Source organism: Bufo gargarizans, chromosome 3 (assembly GCF_014858855.1).
Source record: "Bufo gargarizans isolate SCDJY-AF-19 chromosome 3, ASM1485885v1, whole genome shotgun sequence".
Classification (NCBI taxonomy): domain Eukaryota; kingdom Metazoa; phylum Chordata; class Amphibia; order Anura; family Bufonidae; genus Bufo; species Bufo gargarizans.
In genome coordinates this window covers 610,003,653-610,023,620 of record NC_058082.1, presented here as the reverse complement: position 1 = coordinate 610,023,620, position 19,968 = coordinate 610,003,653, and the positions used below count along the sequence as shown (strand labels likewise).

The 19,968-nt window shown below is 46.0% G+C and overlaps 1 protein-coding gene across 1 annotated transcript in view; it reads left to right on the top strand.

Annotated features, from left to right (window-relative positions):
- The first annotated feature begins 9,172 nt into the window (after window positions 1-9,172).
- ZNF654 (zinc finger protein 654) overlaps window positions 9,173-19,968 on the top strand; it is a 40,933-nt gene continuing 30,137 nt past the window's right edge. The window contains exons 1-2 of the mRNA XM_044284521.1: window positions 9,173-9,320; window positions 12,456-12,601. Coding sequence (XP_044140456.1) covers window positions 9,189-9,320; window positions 12,456-12,601 — 278 coding nt within the window. The 5' untranslated portion in view covers window positions 9,173-9,188. The remainder of the gene's footprint in view (window positions 9,321-12,455; window positions 12,602-19,968) is intronic.

Genomic DNA, 19,968 nt, shown 5'->3' with positions numbered 1-19,968 from the left:
AGTTTTCGGTGGAACACAGGGCGGTCCGGTTACAGGGAAACGCAGATGCCCTGTCCCGAGTACACTGTCTGGCGTGTTCACCCCCTCAGGGTTGAACAAAGGGGGAGGCTATGTGACACAGTGAGAGGTTTGGTCTGGGAAAACAGGTATTTTCCTCCCAGCATGTGCTGCTGGGCTGATTTACAGCCAGGTGAGGTCAAATACCGGACCGGATTTGAAATGCCGGTCCGGGTTTTGGCATCACCTGGCTGTCCTTAAATATGCAGCTGGGCTCAGAAGCCATGTCTCTGTGTTGGGATCTGGGAGCCTTGTGTCTGGAGGAAGGCTTGCTACCTGTTTGGCGTGAAAACAGGTTGGTGCTGTTATCAGAAAGGACTCTTTGAGGCAGACTTGCTGCATGGTGTAAATTACCACCAACACCGCAAGGTGACTTTTTGTTTGAATATGACTGCTTATTTTATCACTTGCCTAAAGTGTGAATAAAACACTGAACTGTTCGATCCAAAGAACTTGTTGCCTCTATACTGCGTCTGCTAATCCTGTCTACCAGAGCGAGTCCCCACAATACTCACAAATTGGATTTTTTTCTGAACTAGCACAACTAGTGATGGGTGATTCTGGAATTTGTTTTCTGGTGTTCTGTAAAAGGAACATTTCATATCAGCTGTTATTAAGTGATGGTTTATCCACAGGACAGGCCACCCTGAGCTGGTGGAAATCCAGCACCCTGCATCACCAGAGAACAGCTGTTGAGTGTAGCTCTGGTGCCAGAAGTCAGTGCCAGAACTGCACAGCACCATCAGTGAAGAGCGCTTATTACTACAGCTCAGTTACTACAGATTACAAGTACAGTGGTCTGTAGGAGATGCTTGAGGCAGAGAGTATAGGAGTGGCAGACTGGTGAGAAGAAGGTGGTTGTAGTATTCACGATGGTGATCCTCCTTCAGCTGTTCCCGGGCCAGTGTATAATGACTGGAGGGGCACACTTTCTTCCACTCTGGGCACACCCTGGTTTGGGGTCTCCAGTCTGGTAATGCATAGACTGGAAGATCTCAAACGGGTTTCAGTCTTGACAGTTCCAGAGGCTGCAAATTTGGAGTTAAGTTCTCTGAGTTAACTTTTTCTCCCTGTTCCAGTCACAGGGGTGCAATATCTCTCATTTTCAAATGTATCTTTTTCTTCTCCTCAAAATGCTGCACTACAATGCCCAGCTGTGGGATGTAGTTCCTGTAGCAGAACTGCAGTCTGCATTCTGAAGTATGCCTAGGTTACCTGAAGCTTTCCAACTCCCAGACAAATGTGCTGTGAAGCCCAAAATCTTAGACAGACATAATCTGTATCCTGCAATTAAAATGCTAATAACTTTAAATAAACTTATATCATCAAATGAACCTCATCCTGTATAGTATCAGAACTGAATGAAGATATTAGACTAACCTCCAAAGTAACTTACCTGGTCCTACAGCCTTCTTTGCATGTGGGAAATCTAGTGACGGATCTGGCAGACTGTTCTTGGCTAGGACAGCCTGCCGGATCTGCTTAAAAGCCCTAAGACAGTCAGACAAGAGATGGCATACACAAGAGACTGCACAAGAGCAGGGAAATATGACAGAGCATTTGGGGGAAGATTTATCAAGACCAGCGCTTTCCTTGTCATAACTTAAGCGCCCCCTCTGGCAGTTCGTGCGCCTAGAATGAAATCTACGCCATCTTGTAGCCGCCGCAAATAATAACAGATCTGCTGACCACCACCGTTTTTTGGAAAGTGTCGAGTGCAGTGGTAAAACACCATTTACAACTTTTTAACCCCAATTTTGTTGCATATGGGAATTATAAATTCCCCGCCCCCATGCTTTGGTTCAATTTAGAGATGAATGAACTCTAACAAATCGATTCATCTCATCAGGAGTTCTTCGACTGTGGGGGCCTATCTCCGCAGATGAACAAGCACCCACCTGCCACTGGATTGACAGGGCCGGACAATTAGCCCAGCTCTGACAATTTCCTGCCTGCACCATGGCTCCCATTAGCAGGGCAAGGACAGACGCTCTGCTTCAGCTTCAGAGCCGCGCTTGTGCAGTTGCTGCTGAAGTATTGATGATGAGACGAATGGATTATCTCACCTCTTTTATTTCTCTGTCTAAGCAGCAAAGGTTTGTATAATTCTTGTACGCTTTGGTGCTGCTTTTGATTTTATAGTTGTCATCAAAAATATCTTTTGTTACGCTCGTTTCACATTAGCGGCAGGGGAGTCCGGCAGGCTGTTCTGGCGAGTGAACAGCCTGTTGGATCCGTCCTGCCGCTAGCTAACGTGTGCCCCCGAACTGCTGCTCTGTTCCCATTGACTATAATGGGGGCGGGGCGGAGTTCCGGCGGCAGCGCACGGCGAGAGACAGCCGGACTAAAAGTACTGCATGCAGTACTTTTAGTCCGGCTGCCTCTCGCCGTGCTGCCGCCGGAACTCTGCCCCCGCCCCTATTATAGTCAATGGGGACGGAGCGGCTGTCCCGGGGCACACGTGAACTAGCGGCAGGACGGATCCACAGCCTGCCGGACTCCCCTGCCGCTAATGTGAAAGTACCCTTACCTAAGATTACCCCCAACTGTTTCATTGGGTAGGAATGCAACTTAACTTCTGCTTATCTGTAGTAAAGAGAAAACTTGGAAATGTATAAATATATGTGATATCACTGTGAAATTGATAGTACAATTAAACATAGTAGTATCACATAGCCTTAAAACAAGGAGAAATGCTTTTAGAGGATAATATGTTACTTCACAGTTGATTATTTGGATTGGTACTTAGGGGTAGATTTATCAAAACTGGTGTAAAGTAGAACTGTCTTAGTTTCCCATAGCAACTAATCAGATTCCACCACTTATTTTCCAAAGGAGCTCTGAAAAATGAAAGGTGGAATCTGACTGGTTGCTATGGGAAACTAAGACTGTTTTCCTTTACACCAGTTCTGAAAAATCTACCCCTTAATATTTTAGAATGTTTAATGAAAGGGAGCATATGTAGATATTAGATTAATAATATTAATTATAAATATTTAATTCACTAATGCAACCCCCATACCAAGAGATGCAGACTGTCATGAAAGGGTAGGGAACAGTCCAGCCCTGTGCTCCACCCGCATCACTGTCCCTACCTACTTGCACAATCCATCCTAAGTGATGGCCCACAACTGGACGACAGTCCCTTCTTAGCTAAGTGCATAGGCCTTAACCAAGATGTGAAAAGAGTAGTAAGAAAGAAAGAGGTGAAAACCAGACAGAAAAAGCCAGGACCGGATCAAGATCCAAAATCAGATCCAAGTACTCAGCAAAGTGAAACCAGGAGATAAAGCCAGAGGCATAGGCGCGGTCCTAACGAGTCAAATACCAGAAGATCACATCAGAGGAAAATTTTGTAATGAGACAATGTCAAAGAAATAGGCAAAGGTCAGAAATTCAGAATAGCAAACACACAGCTAGCTAGTGAGGATTAGAAAACCAGTCACAGGCACCTGTGGCCAGCGGCTGCCTGTTTTAATAGCCCGCCTCAGGAGGCATGTGAGTCTGAATGGTCTGGCAGCCTGGCTCCCACTGTCACTGTCTGCCAGACCATATGGCAGCCGTACTCACTGCAATAGCTCAGACAGGTAAGTACGTGACATACTTTTGAGTGCTGATAACAAGCTGGATGATCCCTCTCACCTTGAGTCGTCAGAACTCGGCGTCCATGGTTGCCAAAAGGAATTTTAAAGTTTGATTCCACTGATCAAAAAACAGTTTCCATTTGCCCAGAAAAGACGGCATCATTTCTCGATTGTGTTGACATATGGCTCCTTCTTTACATGATACAGCTTTAACTGGCATTTGTGGATTGCCCAACGAACTGTGTTCACAGACAATGATATCTGGAAGTGCCCCCTCCATTGTAGAAATGCCCTCTAGGCCACCTTCATAGAAGTAATGCCCTCTGTGCACTGTGCCACCCCATAGTAGAAATGCCCATTGTGCCCCCTCCATGGTAGAAATACCCATTGTGCCCCCTCCAGAGTAGAAATGTCCATTGTGCCCCCTTCACATTTGCAATGCCCATTGTACCCCCTCAATAGTATAAATGCCCATTGTGCCCCCTCTGTTAAAAAAAAAAAAAACACAGTACATACTCACCTTGTCCCGTTCCTGAAGCTCACATACATCTCTTCCCTACAGACACAGATCGCACTGTATGGACGGAGCTTATGTAGATTTCCAGGCTGCAGGCTCCACCCACACATTCCGGCAGAGCGATCTGTGCCTGCAGGCTGAATGTTTGAGCGAGGAGAAGTCTTCCTGCTTCACCATTCTGTGCGCCGCCAGCCTGAAGGACAGCAGGGGCGTGGGGAGCTGAGCGATGAGTGATAGGACAATCTGTATTGATGGAAGTGCTCATTGCTTCTCGACTCTGGCAGTCCCTGAGAGCACCCGGGGCAGACCACCCCCCACTTAGCACGCCACTGCAAGGGTCCGGACAGCTGGCAACCCCTAATCTAGATTCTCAGAATCTTTTGATGATATTATGTACAGTACTGTAGATGGTGACATATTCGAAATCTTCACAATTTTACGAGGAACATTTTTCTGAAATTGTTCCACAATTGTTTACAGATTGGTGAACCTCTCCCCCACTTCTAAGAGACCCTGCCTCTTTAACATGATCTTTTTAACCACTTCAGCCCCCCTAGCTTAAACCCCCTTAATGATGCAACTTACCACCCAAATGAATTTTACCTCCTTTTCTTCTCACTAATAGAGCTTTCATTTGGTGGTATTTCATTGCTGCTGACATTTTAACTTTTTTTGTTATTAATCGAAATTTACCAAAATTTTTGCAAAAAAATGACATTTTTCACTTTCAGTTGTAAAATTTTTCAAATAAAACTCCATTTCTATATACATTTTTCTCTAAATTTATTGTTCTACATGTCTTTGATAAAAAAATGTGAGGGACATGGCGAGTTCATAGAACCTATGGTGCAAAAAAGTGTCACACATGTGGTATCGCCGTACTCAGGAGAAGTAGGGCAATGTGTTTTGGGGTGTATTTATACATATACCCATGCTGGGTGTGAGAAATATCTCTGTAAATGACAACTTAAAAAAAAAAATTATACAAAGTTGTCAATTTACTGAGATATATTTCTCTCACCCAGCATGGGTATATGTAAAAATACACCCCAAAACACATTGCCCAACTTCTCCTGAATACGGCAATACCACGTGTGACACTTTTTTTCAGCCAAGATGCGCAAAGGGGCCCAAATTCCAATGAGTATCTTTAGGATTTCACAGGGCATTTTTACGCATTTGGATTCCGTGAGGGGTATGGTGAGTTCATGTAAGATTTTATTTTTTGTCACAAGTTAGTGGAATATGAGACTTTGTAAGAAAATTTTTTTTTAAAAAAAATCGATATCCGTTAAACTTGTGCCCAAAAAAAAAAAATCTTCTATGAACTCGCCATGCCCCTCAAAAGTGATCTTTATAGGGCCACAGCGATTTTACGGTGTTTTTGCAGTGATCAGAAAAAAAAAATTCTGTCACTGCGGTGGGGCGGACTGAACGCAAGTGTGCGCACAAGATCAGGCGAACACTGACTTTTTTGTAGAGCCCATAGAACGTGTCCTATTCTTGTCCGCAATCGCGTCAAGGAGAAATAACCCGGCCGCCCGCAGGACGCATCCCTGCGTTAGGCGGTCGGGAGAAGGTTAAACCCAAATTGCTCCTCCAGCTGTTTTTATTAGTACAACTTACTTTTCCAGCCTTTTGTTGACCCTGTCTCAACATTTTTGAGATGCAATGCTGCCATCAAGTTCTAAATGAGATAATTTTATTTCCAAAATGGTAAAATGTCTCACTTTCAACTAGGGTTGCACCGTGTATCAAACTTTTGATACCCAATCGATACTTTTTAACCCGGATCGATACTTTAGAGAACGTGGTGCACACCGTACTCAGCGCGCACCATGTTCTCCTCAGCCGGCACAGTGGATCTTGGATCCGAAGCGCGATTCACACATCACTAGTCATAACCATGGAAAGGAGCAGTGTATAATGTGATGGAAAAATGAATCCAGCCAGCAAAGGAGGTAATATGGACAATCACAATACATTAGTAAGTGCCTTGTATTAACTTTCTCTACATGATAAATGCCATTTGCTGAAGTGAGACGACCCCTTTAATTTAAATGCCTGCATATTCTGGGCTTTAAAGTCCAGGAGGCGGTCTTATGAGTGATTGACAGCCTTCCCTCTGACTCTACATACAGAGACAGCTGTCAATCACTGATAGGACCACCTCTTTGACTTCAGAACTCAGAATGAGCAGCAATTTAAATTAATGAGTTTTATTTTTCCCCATAAAACTATATACCGTATTTTTCACCACATAAGACGCACCTATGTTTTAGAGGAGGAAAATAAGAAAAATATATTTTTCATCAGACCTCAGAACAGACAAATTCACTTACCTCTCCTGCTCCACCGCTACTCACCAGTTTCGGCATTCGCAGTCCCTGATCTTCTCTGGGCCCGTGCTGCACTGTGAGCGGAGTACGTGCAGCATCAGGTCACAGTGCACACACTACGTCCTGGCGCTGTGCACAGTCAGGAACGTGCAGCGCGGTGGCTGGAGAGGGCCAGGGAGAGGTGAGTACCAGCAGCGCTTGAGGCGCATTACTCACCGTGACTCCTGCATGCTAGTGAGCGCTTCGATAATGGAAACGCTCACTAGTATTCGCTTTATAAGATGCACCGCCTCCAACTTTTCTTATAAAGTAGAAAATACGGTATCAGTCTCCTCAGCTCTTCCTGCTCTAAAACGGGCTGTCTACAGCTCAGGCGCCATGTTCATCATGACAGGTTCCCTTTAATGGTATGTTACACGTTCCTGCACAAAATCTTTTTATTTCATGCGTTAGGCTGGTTTTGAAAGGTAGGTGTACCCCCGGAAAAATAACCACTGCCAACATGTTTATTCCAATCTATATAAGTGCTGTTGCACCACGGTTGGTCGCATGGACTCTTCCAGGTTGCTAATTTGACAATAGTTGAATTTAAAGATGTCGCCCAGTTTCACGATATTGATAAACTATCCACACAACAGGCAGGTCATCAATATCAGATCAGTCGGGGTTTGACTTCCGGCACCCACGCTGATCAGCTGTTTGAAGGGGCAGCAGTGCTCAAAGGGATGACTCATCTGTTCACCAGCAGAGATCGCCAGTTCGCATTGTTCGCCCGCGAATATATGCGGGCTGCCATCTTTTTTCACAAGTTCGGCGAGGCACAGGTAAGCCTTTACCTGTGCGCGAGCCGGTCTGAATCGAGCCTGTGCATCGCCGGACTTGTGAAAAAAGATGGCAGCTCGCATGAGTTCGCGGGCGAACAACGCGAACTGGCCATCACTGTTCACCAGCAGGCCCTCAACACTGTAGCAGTGGTGCAGTGTAATCACAGCTGTTTGCCCCATTCACTTGAATAGGGGAGGGGACTGTACTTACACTGCACCACTGGTACAATGCAGACGGCGTGCAGGTAAGGGTACTTTCACACTAGCGTTTTTGTTTTCCGGTATTGAGTTCCGTCACAGGAGCTCAATACCGGAAAAAAAACTGATCAGTTTTATCCTAATGCATTCTGAATGGAGAGCATTCCGTTCATGATGCATCAGTTCAGTTCCTCTTACGTTTTTTCGGATGGAGAAAATACATGCTGCAGTTTTCTCTCCGGCCAAAAATACGGAACACATGCCGGATCCGCCATTAATTTACATTGAAGTATATTAGTGCCGGATAAGTGTTCTGGCAAAACTGATCCGGTTTTCCAGTCTGCACATGCGCAGACCTTTGAAAATGCAAAAAACATTTATACCGGATCAGTTTTTCCAGATGACACCGGAGAGACGGATCCGGTATTTCAATGCATTTTGTCTGACAAATGCCATCAGTTTGCGTCCGGATTGCCGGATCCGGCGGGCAGTTCCACAACAGAACTGCCTTCCGGAATCCTCTACTGCAAGTGTGAAAGTAAGCAGTGAGGAGCATGCAGCACTTGCAAGAGAGCAGCAGCCTCTCCAAACAGCTGACTGGTGGGAGGCCGAGAGTCGGACATTGATGACCCATCTAAAGGCCCCTTTCACACGAGTTTTCCGTGACACAAACGCATAGCACCCGCACTGAATCCAGACCCATTCATTTCAATGGGTCTGTGCACATGAGCGTCTTTTTTCATGCATCAGTTCTGCCTTGTGTGAAAAACGCAGCATGTTCTATATTCAGCGTTTTTCACGCCGCCCTGGCCCCATAGAAGTGAATGGGGCTTCAGTGAAAAACACATTGCATCCGGAAGCAAGTGCGGATGCCACTGATGGTTGCTGAGAGATGTTGTTTGTAAATCTTTAGTTTTTTATCACGCGCGTGAAAAACGCATCAAAATGCATTGCACTCGCACGGAAAAAACTGAACGCAATCGCAGACAAAACTGACTGAACTTGCTTGCAAAATAGTGCGAGTTTCACTGAACGCACCCGTCACGCTCGTGTGAAAGGGGTGATCAGAAAACTTTGGTGGAGATTTATCTGATTGGTTGCTATGGGCAACTTTAAGACGGTTTTTTGATAAATCTTCCCCTTTGTCTCCAAAGTGTACTGTGTCCTAATGGGTTAAAGCTGAGCACAACAGCAGAGCCGTCTGAGGCTGCCACACATCGTCACGTAGCTATATTCAGCTTGTACGGAGTGACCTCACCCTGCGGGGCCGCAGTCTGGCGCTGGCACTTGCGGGACAGGGAGCTGTGTAATTAGCGCGCAGGCTGGGGAGACACTGAGCAGCAGGCGCTGTAAACAATCACTCCCCATTAATAAGCACGGCCACGCGCCCCGCCCACTGGCACTTATGACAGGCCAATCTAAAACCTATTACTGACAACCAGCGAGCTCAGCCAATCAGCAGCGGCCGAGCGCAACGTCATCTATTCCGGAGACAGACTGTTGACGGATATTGAGGCTATCCAATCAGCATCCCGCATGGGTTTACGGCCCCGCCTATTGCAGTTGACTGACGTTCCCTTCGACCAACAGAGAGGCGGCGTAGGCGGTGCAGGAAGAGGAGGGGGCGGTTGCCCGGCGGTAGCAGTACGCGCAGGTCGGAGACAGCAGCATGGCGGAAGACGAGAGTGATCAGGAGTCGGAGAGGCTTGTGGAAGAGCTGGAAGCCATAGCCGAGGAGGAACTGAGGGGGCCGGGAGCGGGGGACGTGAGGAGCCTGGAGTACTGCCGCCGCTTCTGTGAGGTGAGGGGCGCCCGGGCTGAGAGAAAGAGGAAGACTCGGCTCCTGTGTAGTGTGTGGCCTTAGGTCTCCCCTGCCTCCTCATACCTGAGCTCAGGAGGCAGTATGTGCACCCAAATGTACTGATCTGATGTACTACCCGACTGCCCCGTACCCTGCATGTAATGACAGCCCCTTACCTCAGTGCCCTGTACTCTGTATGTAATGACAGCCCCTTACCTCAGTGCCCTGTACTCTGTATGGAATAACAGCCCCTTACCTCAGTGCCCTGTACCCTGTATGGAATAACAGCCCCTTACCTCAGTGCCCTGTATGGAATAACAGCCCCTTACCTCAGTGCCCTGTACCCTGTATGGAATAACAGCCCCTTACCTCAGTGCCCTGCACCCTGTATGGAATAACAGCCCCTTACCTCGGTGCCCTGCACCCTGTATGGAATAACAGCCCCTTACCTCAGTGCCCTGTACCCTGTATGGAATAACAGCCCCTTACCTCAGTGCCCTGCACCCTGTATGGAATGACAGCCCCTTACCTCGGTGCCCTGCACCCTGTATGGAATGACAGCCCCTTACCTCGGTGCCCTGCACCCTGTATGGAATGACAGCCCCTTACCTCGGTGCCCTGCACCCTGTATGGAATAACAGCACTCACTACCTCACTGTTCCTTCTAAGTATGAAATAACTGGTAGAAATTCTGCCATTACGGAGACTGTGACCCTACTGGGGGCAGTTTTACCCTCTAACGGCCACCCCCACCTTCTGGGGCTGAAAATAAATCCCTTCCTGGTTCTGTCTGGCATCACATGACCCCCGTCAGCCAGTCAGCAGCTCTGGAAACACTCATTTGTTACTACTGTTTCTGAGAAGTTGTCACATGACCCTTTTGAGCGCCGAGGGGTCATGTGACTCCACAAAGCCAGAATTCTCTTGCCCTCTACAGTCTAATAGTTCTATGACTTTCTTATTTAAAGGTTTTCCTTGGGCTTTTCATAAAATCCTGCCGGCACCTTCTGTCCTGTGTAGGGAAGGTAGTTTGGTCAGTACTTACCCGCCCGTCACATCACGAATGCTGATGACCTACCCATCACAGCGCCATTTACGTCCATTAGTTGCGATGCCGGCAGCGCTGCACTGTAAGATTCTTAGACCATGAAGTCTCCGTGTAGCCCGAGCCTAAAAATGACAATCTGAAATCAGAATTAACAGTGCCGCACAGTATTGTCGGAGGACACGCCCCGCTCCGGACACGTATCCTTCTTTTGTAATAGCAATTGTGACGCATCTTTTATCACTGACACTATCCGATCAGTGCTGGCAGACTGTGCAGGGACACACCTCCCCTTCTGGGCCTTCATCTCAGGCTGCTAGTAATTCATCCACAACTTCTAACAGGAATAATAAAGGAATGGCACAACAGTCCTAAGAATAGAGGAATGCAAGTAGTTACTAAAAAGGACACTTCAGGGGAGGGGGCAGGTCCCCCCCAATTCAGAGAAGAACAGGGCTGTCACACTGTTATCCCAATCCTACACCTGCTATCATGAGCATCACCCAGATAAACTTTCCCTGACACCAGCAGTAGCCTGACAGGGAATTTCCTCTTTATTTCGGAGGTCATCTCATTTATGCTCCGTCCTACAGAACAATACTTTCCAATGGCACAGTACTACCAAAATTAAAAAGGGCAAAACAGCCCAAAAAATCCCCCAAAATGTGGTTTGTATGCACAATGAGTTACAAAAATACTGTTTTCTGCGTCCCTTTAAAGGGGTTATCCTCGGCTGGAAATAGCCCCGCCCCCCATACTCCCGGCCCCTCACACCGATTCTGTTCCTCACTTGGCTGCAGCAGCTTCTCCCCCTGCACGGATGAAAACATGAATGGAAGAAAACCCTCACTCACCTTTCAAAACACCCCGGGTTTCAGCGCCGCCATCCGCACCAGACTAGAAGTAATGTGAACCTGTTCTTGGTCGTGAGACGGCTGCAGGCGCTCAGAAGTCGCATGTCCGGGAACAGCGTGTCGCTTGTGCCGCTCTTGCACTTGCAACCACTGAGGCCATTAACGACAGCAGTCGTATGACCAAGAACACACTCCAGTCACCTCTGGTCTGGGGGCGACCATCAGGTGCTGAAATGTAGTGCACTTTGAAAACTGAGTGACTTTTATGTTTTTGACTCTCTCCTGCCTGTCATTACTTTTTTTTTTTAGTTTTTTTTTGCTTGTTTTTTTTAGGCTACTTTTACACTTGTGTTATTAATTCCGGTATTGAGATCCACCAGAGGATCTCTATACTGGAATTAAACGGATCTGATTTTGTACATCAGGATGCAGTTGTGTGAAATCAAACCGGGAAAAAAAAACGGATCTGTCACTAAATACATTGAAAGTCAATGGGTGACAGATCCGTCACATTGAGTTCCATTGTTTTCAGTGCTGGATCCATTTTTTTCAGTTTTTATGACTTGACACAAAATCGCAGCTTGCAGCGGTCGCAAAACAGAATGCTGCCGGTGTTCTAACAAAAATCCTTACTTCGTGAAAATACCTTACCCCCTCGTGACTTCCAGGGGTGTGCGCCTCAACTTCCGGGGGTGTGTGCCTCAGTGCAAGCGCACTACCACGGCACGGGTAAGGTAAAACTACAGGGAGTGCTGACTCACGAACACTGCGCGTGCTCCGTCAGGGGTAAGGAGATCTGACTGTCTTTTCTCCTTACCCTCACACTGCGCATGGGGGATGGGTGGTGGGTGCAGCATATTGGGGGGCATAACCCTAACCCTTGTGAGGGTAAGGTGATTTCACAATCCACGCGTGCGCAGTGTGAGGGTAAGGAGAAAAGACCGTCAGATCTACTTACCCCTGACGGTGCACTTTACCTTACCCGTGCTGTGGTAGTACGCTTGCGCTGAGGTGCACACCCCCGGATCAGTAAGGATTTTAGTTAAAACACCAAAACAGAAGACATCCTGAACAGATCTCTTTCCATTCAGAATTCATGAGGACTAAACGGAAACGTTTTTTTATTATTCTGGTATTGAGATCCTCTTCCAGAAAACAACAGTGCAAGTTTGAAAGTAGCCTTAATTGGGTCAGACGGTCCCTCTAATGCGCAGTGTCTTCATTTTGTCTCCCCAGGTTGTTGAGGAATACACAGCGCGGTGGCAGGTCCCTCTGCCGCAGCTACAAGTACTGCAGACCGCTCTCTGCTGCTTCACATCCGCCAGCGTGTCCTTTCCGGCTGAGTGTGAGCGCGTACAGCATGTACTGAGCAGGCTCGCTTTGTAAGTACACGTCGTATTTAAAAAGGTTAATGGCTTGGATTTTGGTCACAGGCTACAGTTAGCTGTAGGTCAGATCACACGTGAGCCCAGGGTCATGTTACTGTAGGGGGCGCTGTCTGTGATGTTTCCTCCCTGCAAGGAACGGGGACTGTAGTTGAATACTAGGCTTTATAATCAGCCATACAATATAGTTACAGTGAAAGGTAACGTCATTACTAGGTTACGTGCACACGCAGAGTGAGGCCTCTTCACATCAGCGCGTTTTCCATCCGGATGCGATGCGTGTATAAAGCTTAAAGCTCCTGGACTGAATCCTGACCCCTTCATTTCAATGAGTACCGCACACGTTTTTCACGCATCATCTTCGCAGCATGTTCTATGTTGTGCGTTTTTTCATGCAGCTTTGGCTCCATAGAAGTGAAAGGGGCTTGCGTGAAAAAATGGAAGGCATCCGGATGTAATGTGTTTTTCACTGATGGTCGCAGGGAGATGTAGATTGTGATTTTTAAATTTGTCTTCACATGCGTGAAAAATGCATGTAATCCGCACAGAAAAAAAGGCAGTCGCAGAAAAAAACATTACTTTTTCCCTGACCCCAACATAATCCGTATCTTTCTTGTGAAAGAGGCCTAAGGTGAAAAAAAATAGACACCGACAGTTTTTTATGGCCATTTTGCATCAGTGTGTGCATCCACCCCTGAAGGTTTTTTATTTATTTATTTTTTATACATCGTACCCTTTTCTTAAGTCATTAGATGGGTGCACTCCTGTCTAAATGACCATTAAGAACAAGCCCATTGATTGTATTGGCGTCCATCTGGCTGTGAAAAAGGGCCAAAAATAGGACGGACTATTTTTTTATTTCTTTTTACGAACGTTATTCAGTAGCTGTTAAAATTAAAAAAATCTCTGAAAGCATAGCCGTTTTCTCGTGTGAATGTCGTCTAAAGATGATTCTGACAAATCTATCCCACAATTCGCAGAGATGTTCCTTGCAGTTTTCCTTGTTGTTTTTGGAATAGAATTTAGCTGTGGATTTTACTTGTTACAGTAAGTAAAGTATGTGGTGCATTTCCGCAGCAGACGGGGCATGCTGTGTATGCGGGAACAGGGTAAGCGAATTTCCGCTTATGAAACTCGTTCACACTTCGTTTGGTGGTAAAAAGTGAATTGCGTTTCCACGGACCATAACGCAATTCTGTGACGGAATGCATAACGGAATGCCTTTAGGGGCATTTCGTTATTTATTCCGTCATAATAGAAGTCTATGGGCGGCATAACGGATACTTCCGGTTTCAGTTATGCAGGAGACGACTCCATGCCTCTAAAGGCATTCCGTTATGCATCCCGTCATAGAACTGCGTTATGGTCCGTGGTAACGGAATCCATATTACAACTCACCTTTCACCACCAAACGAAGTGTGAACGAATTTCAAAATACGAAATTCACTCTCCTCTCTATTTGTAATAATCCCATTCACTAACCTAGCACTGAATTATGAATTTTTTTTATTCCAAAATTTTGCATCGAACGTGTGAATCCACCCTTATAGAGCTGGCACAGATAACATAGGATCCAATATGGGTTCCTATTGGCATGTGGCTGCCGTAAAGCATACAGATGTAGCAGAGTTAAGTCACAGTAATAACGCATAAACTGCATGTGATAACTCGCCAAGTTTGATTAACGCTGCTACATCCGTATCTCTGAATACTGTTAACAGCAGCTCAGGCAATATGGCCGCCCCCTTAATCATGTGCAAAAGAAAAAAAAGTGTCACTACCTGGTTTTATTTTGTAAAACGTCTTCCTCTAAAATGAGGGAGAGCACAAACATCTGCAGTGGGGAGTGCTCATGGAAGTGGAGCCGTGGTGGCTCAGCTTATAAAGGATGTTTGTTTTCTTTCACCACTGCATAGATCGGCACAGTATGCCACACGCCTGACAGAACCAGCGGATGTGTACACAGCCATATTAATCTAACAGTTTTCTTTTTAACCTCTTCAGGACACATGACGTACCGGTACGTCATGATGCCCTGGTACTTAAGGACACATGACGTACCGGTACGTCATGTGTTGTTTCGATCACTGCCGCCCGGCTGGCAGTGATCGGAACAAGGTGCCTGCACAAATCATTGAGCAGGCACCTAGGCTAAATGCGCGGGGGGGTCCCGTGACCCCCCCATGTCGGCGATCGCAACAAACCGCAGGTCAATTCAGACCTGCGGTTTGATGCGCTTTTTGCCGTTTCTGATCCCCGCGGTCCCTGACCGCGGGGATCAGAAACTTTACAATGCCCAGAATATATATGTTATTCCTCCCCCTGCACCCCTGAATGATATTATGTGGGCGGGTGGTGCAGGGGGAGGGTTGCGGGCGGTGCGGGCGGTGCGGGAGGCGGGCGGTGCGGCAGGCGGGATCGCGATCCCCCGCCCGCCTCCCATTGCGTAATCGTTGGTTTCTAGTGGGTATACCAGGGTGCCAGCACATTGCTGGCACCCTGGTATAAACGGCTGACATCGTTGATGCGATGTCAGCCGTTTAACCCTTTCCATACAGCGGTCCGTACGGACCGCTGTATGGAAAAGGTTAACAGCACAGGGAGCTCCCTCCCTCTCCGATCGGGGGGCTGCTGTGCCTTTGCAGCCCCCCGATGGGAGAGGGAGAGAGCCCCCAGACAGCCCCCCGACACCCCAGTCCTTACCCTTCCCCGTCTGCGAAGTTGTGGCAGACGGGGAAGGTTCCCATGGCAACAGGACGCCTGCTCAGGCGTCCTGCTGTCCATGGTGCTGAACAGATCTGTGCTGAAAGCATAGATCTGTTCAGTGTAAGTAAAATACAGTGCAGTACCCTATATAGAGTACAGTACTGTATTATATAGACATCAGACCCACTGGATCTTCAAGAACCAAGTGGGTCTGGGTAAAAAAAAAAGTTAAAAAAAGTGAAAAAAAAGTAAAAATCAAAAAACACATTTATCACTGATTAAAAATGAAAAAAATTAAATTCCCTACACATGTTTGGTATCGCCGCGTCCGTAACGACCTTATCTATAAAACGGTAATGTTACTTTACCCGAACGGTGAACGCCATAAAAATAAAAAATTAAAAACTATGATAAAATAGAAATTTTGCCCACCTTACTTCCCAAAAAAAGGTAATAAAAGTGATCAAAAAAGTCGCATGTACGCCAAAATTGTAACAATCAAACCGTCATCTCATCCCGCAAAAAATGAGACCCTACTTAAGATAATCGCCCAAAAACTGAAAAAACTATGGCTCTTAGACTATGAAAACACTAAAACATCATTTTTTTTGTTTCAAAAATGAAATCATTGTGTAAAACTTACATAAATAAAAAAAAGTATACATATTGGGTATTGCCGCGTCCGTATGGACCGGCTCTATAAAAATATCACATGACCTAACCCCTCAGGTGACCACCGTAAAAAAATAAAAATAAAAACGGTGTAAAAAAAGCAATTTTTTGTCATCTTACATCACAAAAAGTGCAATAGCAAGCGATCAAAAAATCATATGCACCCCCAAAATAGTGCCAATCAAACCGTCATCTCATCCCGCAAAAAATGAGACCCTACTCAAGATAATCGCCCAAAAACTGAAACAACTATGGCTCTTAGACTATGTAGACACTAAAACTTTTTTTGTTTTAAAAATGAAATCATTGTGTAAAACTTACATAAATAAAAAAAATTGTATACATATTATGTATCGCCGCGTCCGTGACAACCTGCTCTATAAAATTACCACATGATCTACCCTGTCAGATAAATGTTGTAAATAACAAAAAAAAAAAACTGTGCCAAAAAGGTATTTCTTGTTACCTTGCCGCACAAAAAGTGTAATATAGAGCAACCAAAAATCATATGTACCCTAAACTAGTACCAACAAAACTGCCACCCTATCCCGTAGTTTCTAAAATGGGGTCACTTTTTTTGAGTTTCTACTCTAGGGGTGCATCAGGGGGGCTTCAAATGGGACATGGTGTCAAAAAACCAGTCCAGCAAAATCTGCCTTCCAAAAACCGTATGGCATTCCTTTCCTTCTGCGCCCTGTCGTGTGCCCGTACAGCAGTTTGCGACCACATATGGGGTGTTTCTGTAAACTACAGAATTAGGGCCATGAATAATGAGTTTTGTTTGGCTGTTAACCCTTTCTTTGTAACTGGAAAAAAAATATTAAAATGGAAAATCTGCCAAAAAAGTGAAATTTGGAAATTGTATCTCTATTTTCCATTAAATCTTGTGCAACACCTAAAGGGTTAAAAATGTATGTAAAATCAGTTTTGAATACCTTGAGGGGTGTAGTTTCTTAGATGGGGTCACTTTTATGGAGTTTCTACTCTAGGGGTGCATCAGGGGGCTTCAAATGGGACATGGTGTCAAAAAACCAGTCCAGCAAAATCTGACTTCAAAAAACCAAACGGCGCACCTTTCCCTCTACGCCCCGCTGTGTGGCCGTACAGTAGTGTACGGCCACATATGGGGTGTTTCTGTAAATGGCAGAGTCAGGGCAATAAAGATACAGTCTTGTTTGGCTGTTAACCCTTGCTTTGTTAGTGGAAAAAATGGGTTAAAATGGAAAATAAGGCAAAAAAATGAAATTTTCAAATTTCATCCCCATTTGCCAATAACTCTTGTGCAACACCTAAAGGGTTAACGACGTATGTAAAATCAGTTTTTAATACCTTGAGGGGTGTAGTTTCTTAGATAGGGTCACTTTTATGGAGTTTCTACTCTAGGGGTGCATCAGGGGGCTTCAAATGGGACATGGTGTAAATAAACCAGTCCATAAAAATCAGCCTTTCAAAAACCAAACGGCGCACCTTTCACTGTACGCCCCGCTGTGTGGCCGTACAGTAGTTTACGGCCACATATTGGGTGTTTCTGTAAACGGCAGAGTCAGGGCAATAAAGATACAGTCTTGTTTGGCTGTTAACCCTTGCTTTGTTAGTGGAAAAAATGGGTGAAAATGGAAAAATAGACAAAAAAATGAAATTCTCAAATTTCATCCCCATTTGCCAATAACTCTTGTGCAACACCTAAAGGGTTAACGACGTATGTAAAATCAGTTTTGAATACCTTGAGGGGTGTAGTTTCTTAGATGGGGTCATTTTTGGGAGTTTTCTATTATCTAAGCCTCACAATATGACTTCAAACCTGAACTGGTCCATAAAAAGTGGGATTTTGACGATTTCTGAAAATTTTCAAAATTTGCTTCTAAACTTCTAAGCCTTGTAACATCCCCAAAAAATAAAATATCATTCCCAAAATGCTACAAACATGAAGTAGACATATGGGGAATGTAAAATCATCACAATTTTTGGGGGTATTACTATGTATTACAGAAGTAGAGAAACTGAAACTTTGAAATTTGCAAATTTTTGAGATTTTTTGGTAAATTAGGTATTATTTTGTGCAAAAAAAATAATTTTTTTGACTTCATTTTACCAGTGTCATGAAGTACAATATGTGACGAAAAAACAATCTCAGAACGGCCTGGATAAGTCAAAGCGTTTTAAAGTTATCAGCACTTAAAGTGACACTGGTCAGATTTGCAAAAAATGGCCTGGTCCTAAGGTGTAAAAAGGCTGTGTCCCTAAGGGGTTAAAGAGGTAGTCCCACAAAAATATTTTTTTTTTTTTAAACCAACACCTGGATCTGAATATCTTTTGTAATTGTATTCAGTTAAAAACTTAGCATAGCCACTGAGTTTTTCAATAAAATGTATCTGTATAGCGCCACCTGCTGTTTGTTCTTTTTCTTATTTATTTGACCTGCTCACTGAGAAGGCCGCACATGCTCAGTTTCATCCTTCAAATGCCCCCTGAGCTGTGATGGGGAGAGCGGGGACGCGCCCCCTGAGCTGTGATGGGGAGAGCGGGGACGCGCCCCCTGAGCTGTGATGGGGAGAGCGGGGACGCGCCCCCTGGGCTGTGATGGGGAGAGCGGGGACGCGCCCCCTGAGCTGTGATGGGGAGAGCGGGGACGCGCCCCCCTGAGCTGTGATGGGGGAGCGGGGACGCGCCCCCCTGGGGTGTGATGGGGAGAGCGGGGACGCGCCCCCCTGAGCTGTGATGGGGAGAGCGGGGACGCGCCCCCCTGGGGTGTGATGGGGAGAGCGGGGACGCGCCCCCTGGGGTGTGATGGGGAGAGCGGGGACGCGCCCCCTGGGGTGTGATGGGGAGAGCGGGGACGCGCCCCCTGGGGTGTGATGGGGAGAGCGGGGACGCGCCCCCTGGGGTGTGATGGGGAGAGCGGGGACGCGCCCCCTGGGGTGTGATGGGGAGAGCGGGGACGCGCCCCCTGGGGTGTGATGGGGAGAGCGGGGACGCGCCCCCTGGGGTGTGATGGGGAGAGCGGGGACGCGCCCCCTGGGGTGTGATGGGGAGAGCGGGGACGCGCCCCCTGAGCTGTCAGCTTGATATAAATCTAGCAGAGCAATGAATGGGGAGATCTCTGGATCCATGTGAGGTGCAGGGCTGGTTCTAGATTTGTTAGAAAGAGGTCATAGACTATATGATGTCTGATTTTCATTTTTTACATTAGTCATGGGACAACCCCTTTAATCTCATTTGGATAGGACCAAATAACACAATGACATTAAATTAGTAACCTGATCAAACCTGATTTGGTACCTGTGTACCATGTAATTAGTCTATTTGTTTTTGTTTTCCCTGAAGCCTTTTGCTTATTTTAGTCATGATATCAAATCACATCTTCATTATGTAGTCAAACTGAATAAAAGATATAGTGCAAAACTAGGTGAACGCAGATGCACACCTCGGGTCTAGTAAGGAAGGATCATTCTCTATATTAAAGTCAGTCCATGTATGTGATAAAATCTGATAAGATGGTCATTGATTTAATCATGAAGATTTTCATGAAGAATCCGTGTCCGTTTATTCCTTTCCATGTGTCATCCATCTTCCACAGTCACGGCACAGCTGAAAATGTATTTTCAGAGCCTCTCCTGTAAATGGTCTGTGAGACATGGACAGCGTCCATGTTTTCTACGGACCCATAAACTGTAATGAACATGATGGATCCGTAAACACGGACACAAATAGGGCATGCTTCTGTGCTAAAACCCCAGTGTCATCTGCTTTTATCTATGATTGCTTTGCTCATTGTGTTGGGGTCTTTCACACGAACGGATGCTGTTCGTGGAATCCGCTGCGTGAAAAAGAGCCAAACCCGGCTCCGGACAGCAGAGACACTGAGCATTAACATGATTGATAATGCTCCGTGCCTCTCTGACTTTTTTGGTATAAAATCACGGTGACAACTTTCTCACTGTGATTCCGTAGTAAAAAGATCAGAGAGGCACGGAGCATTATCAATT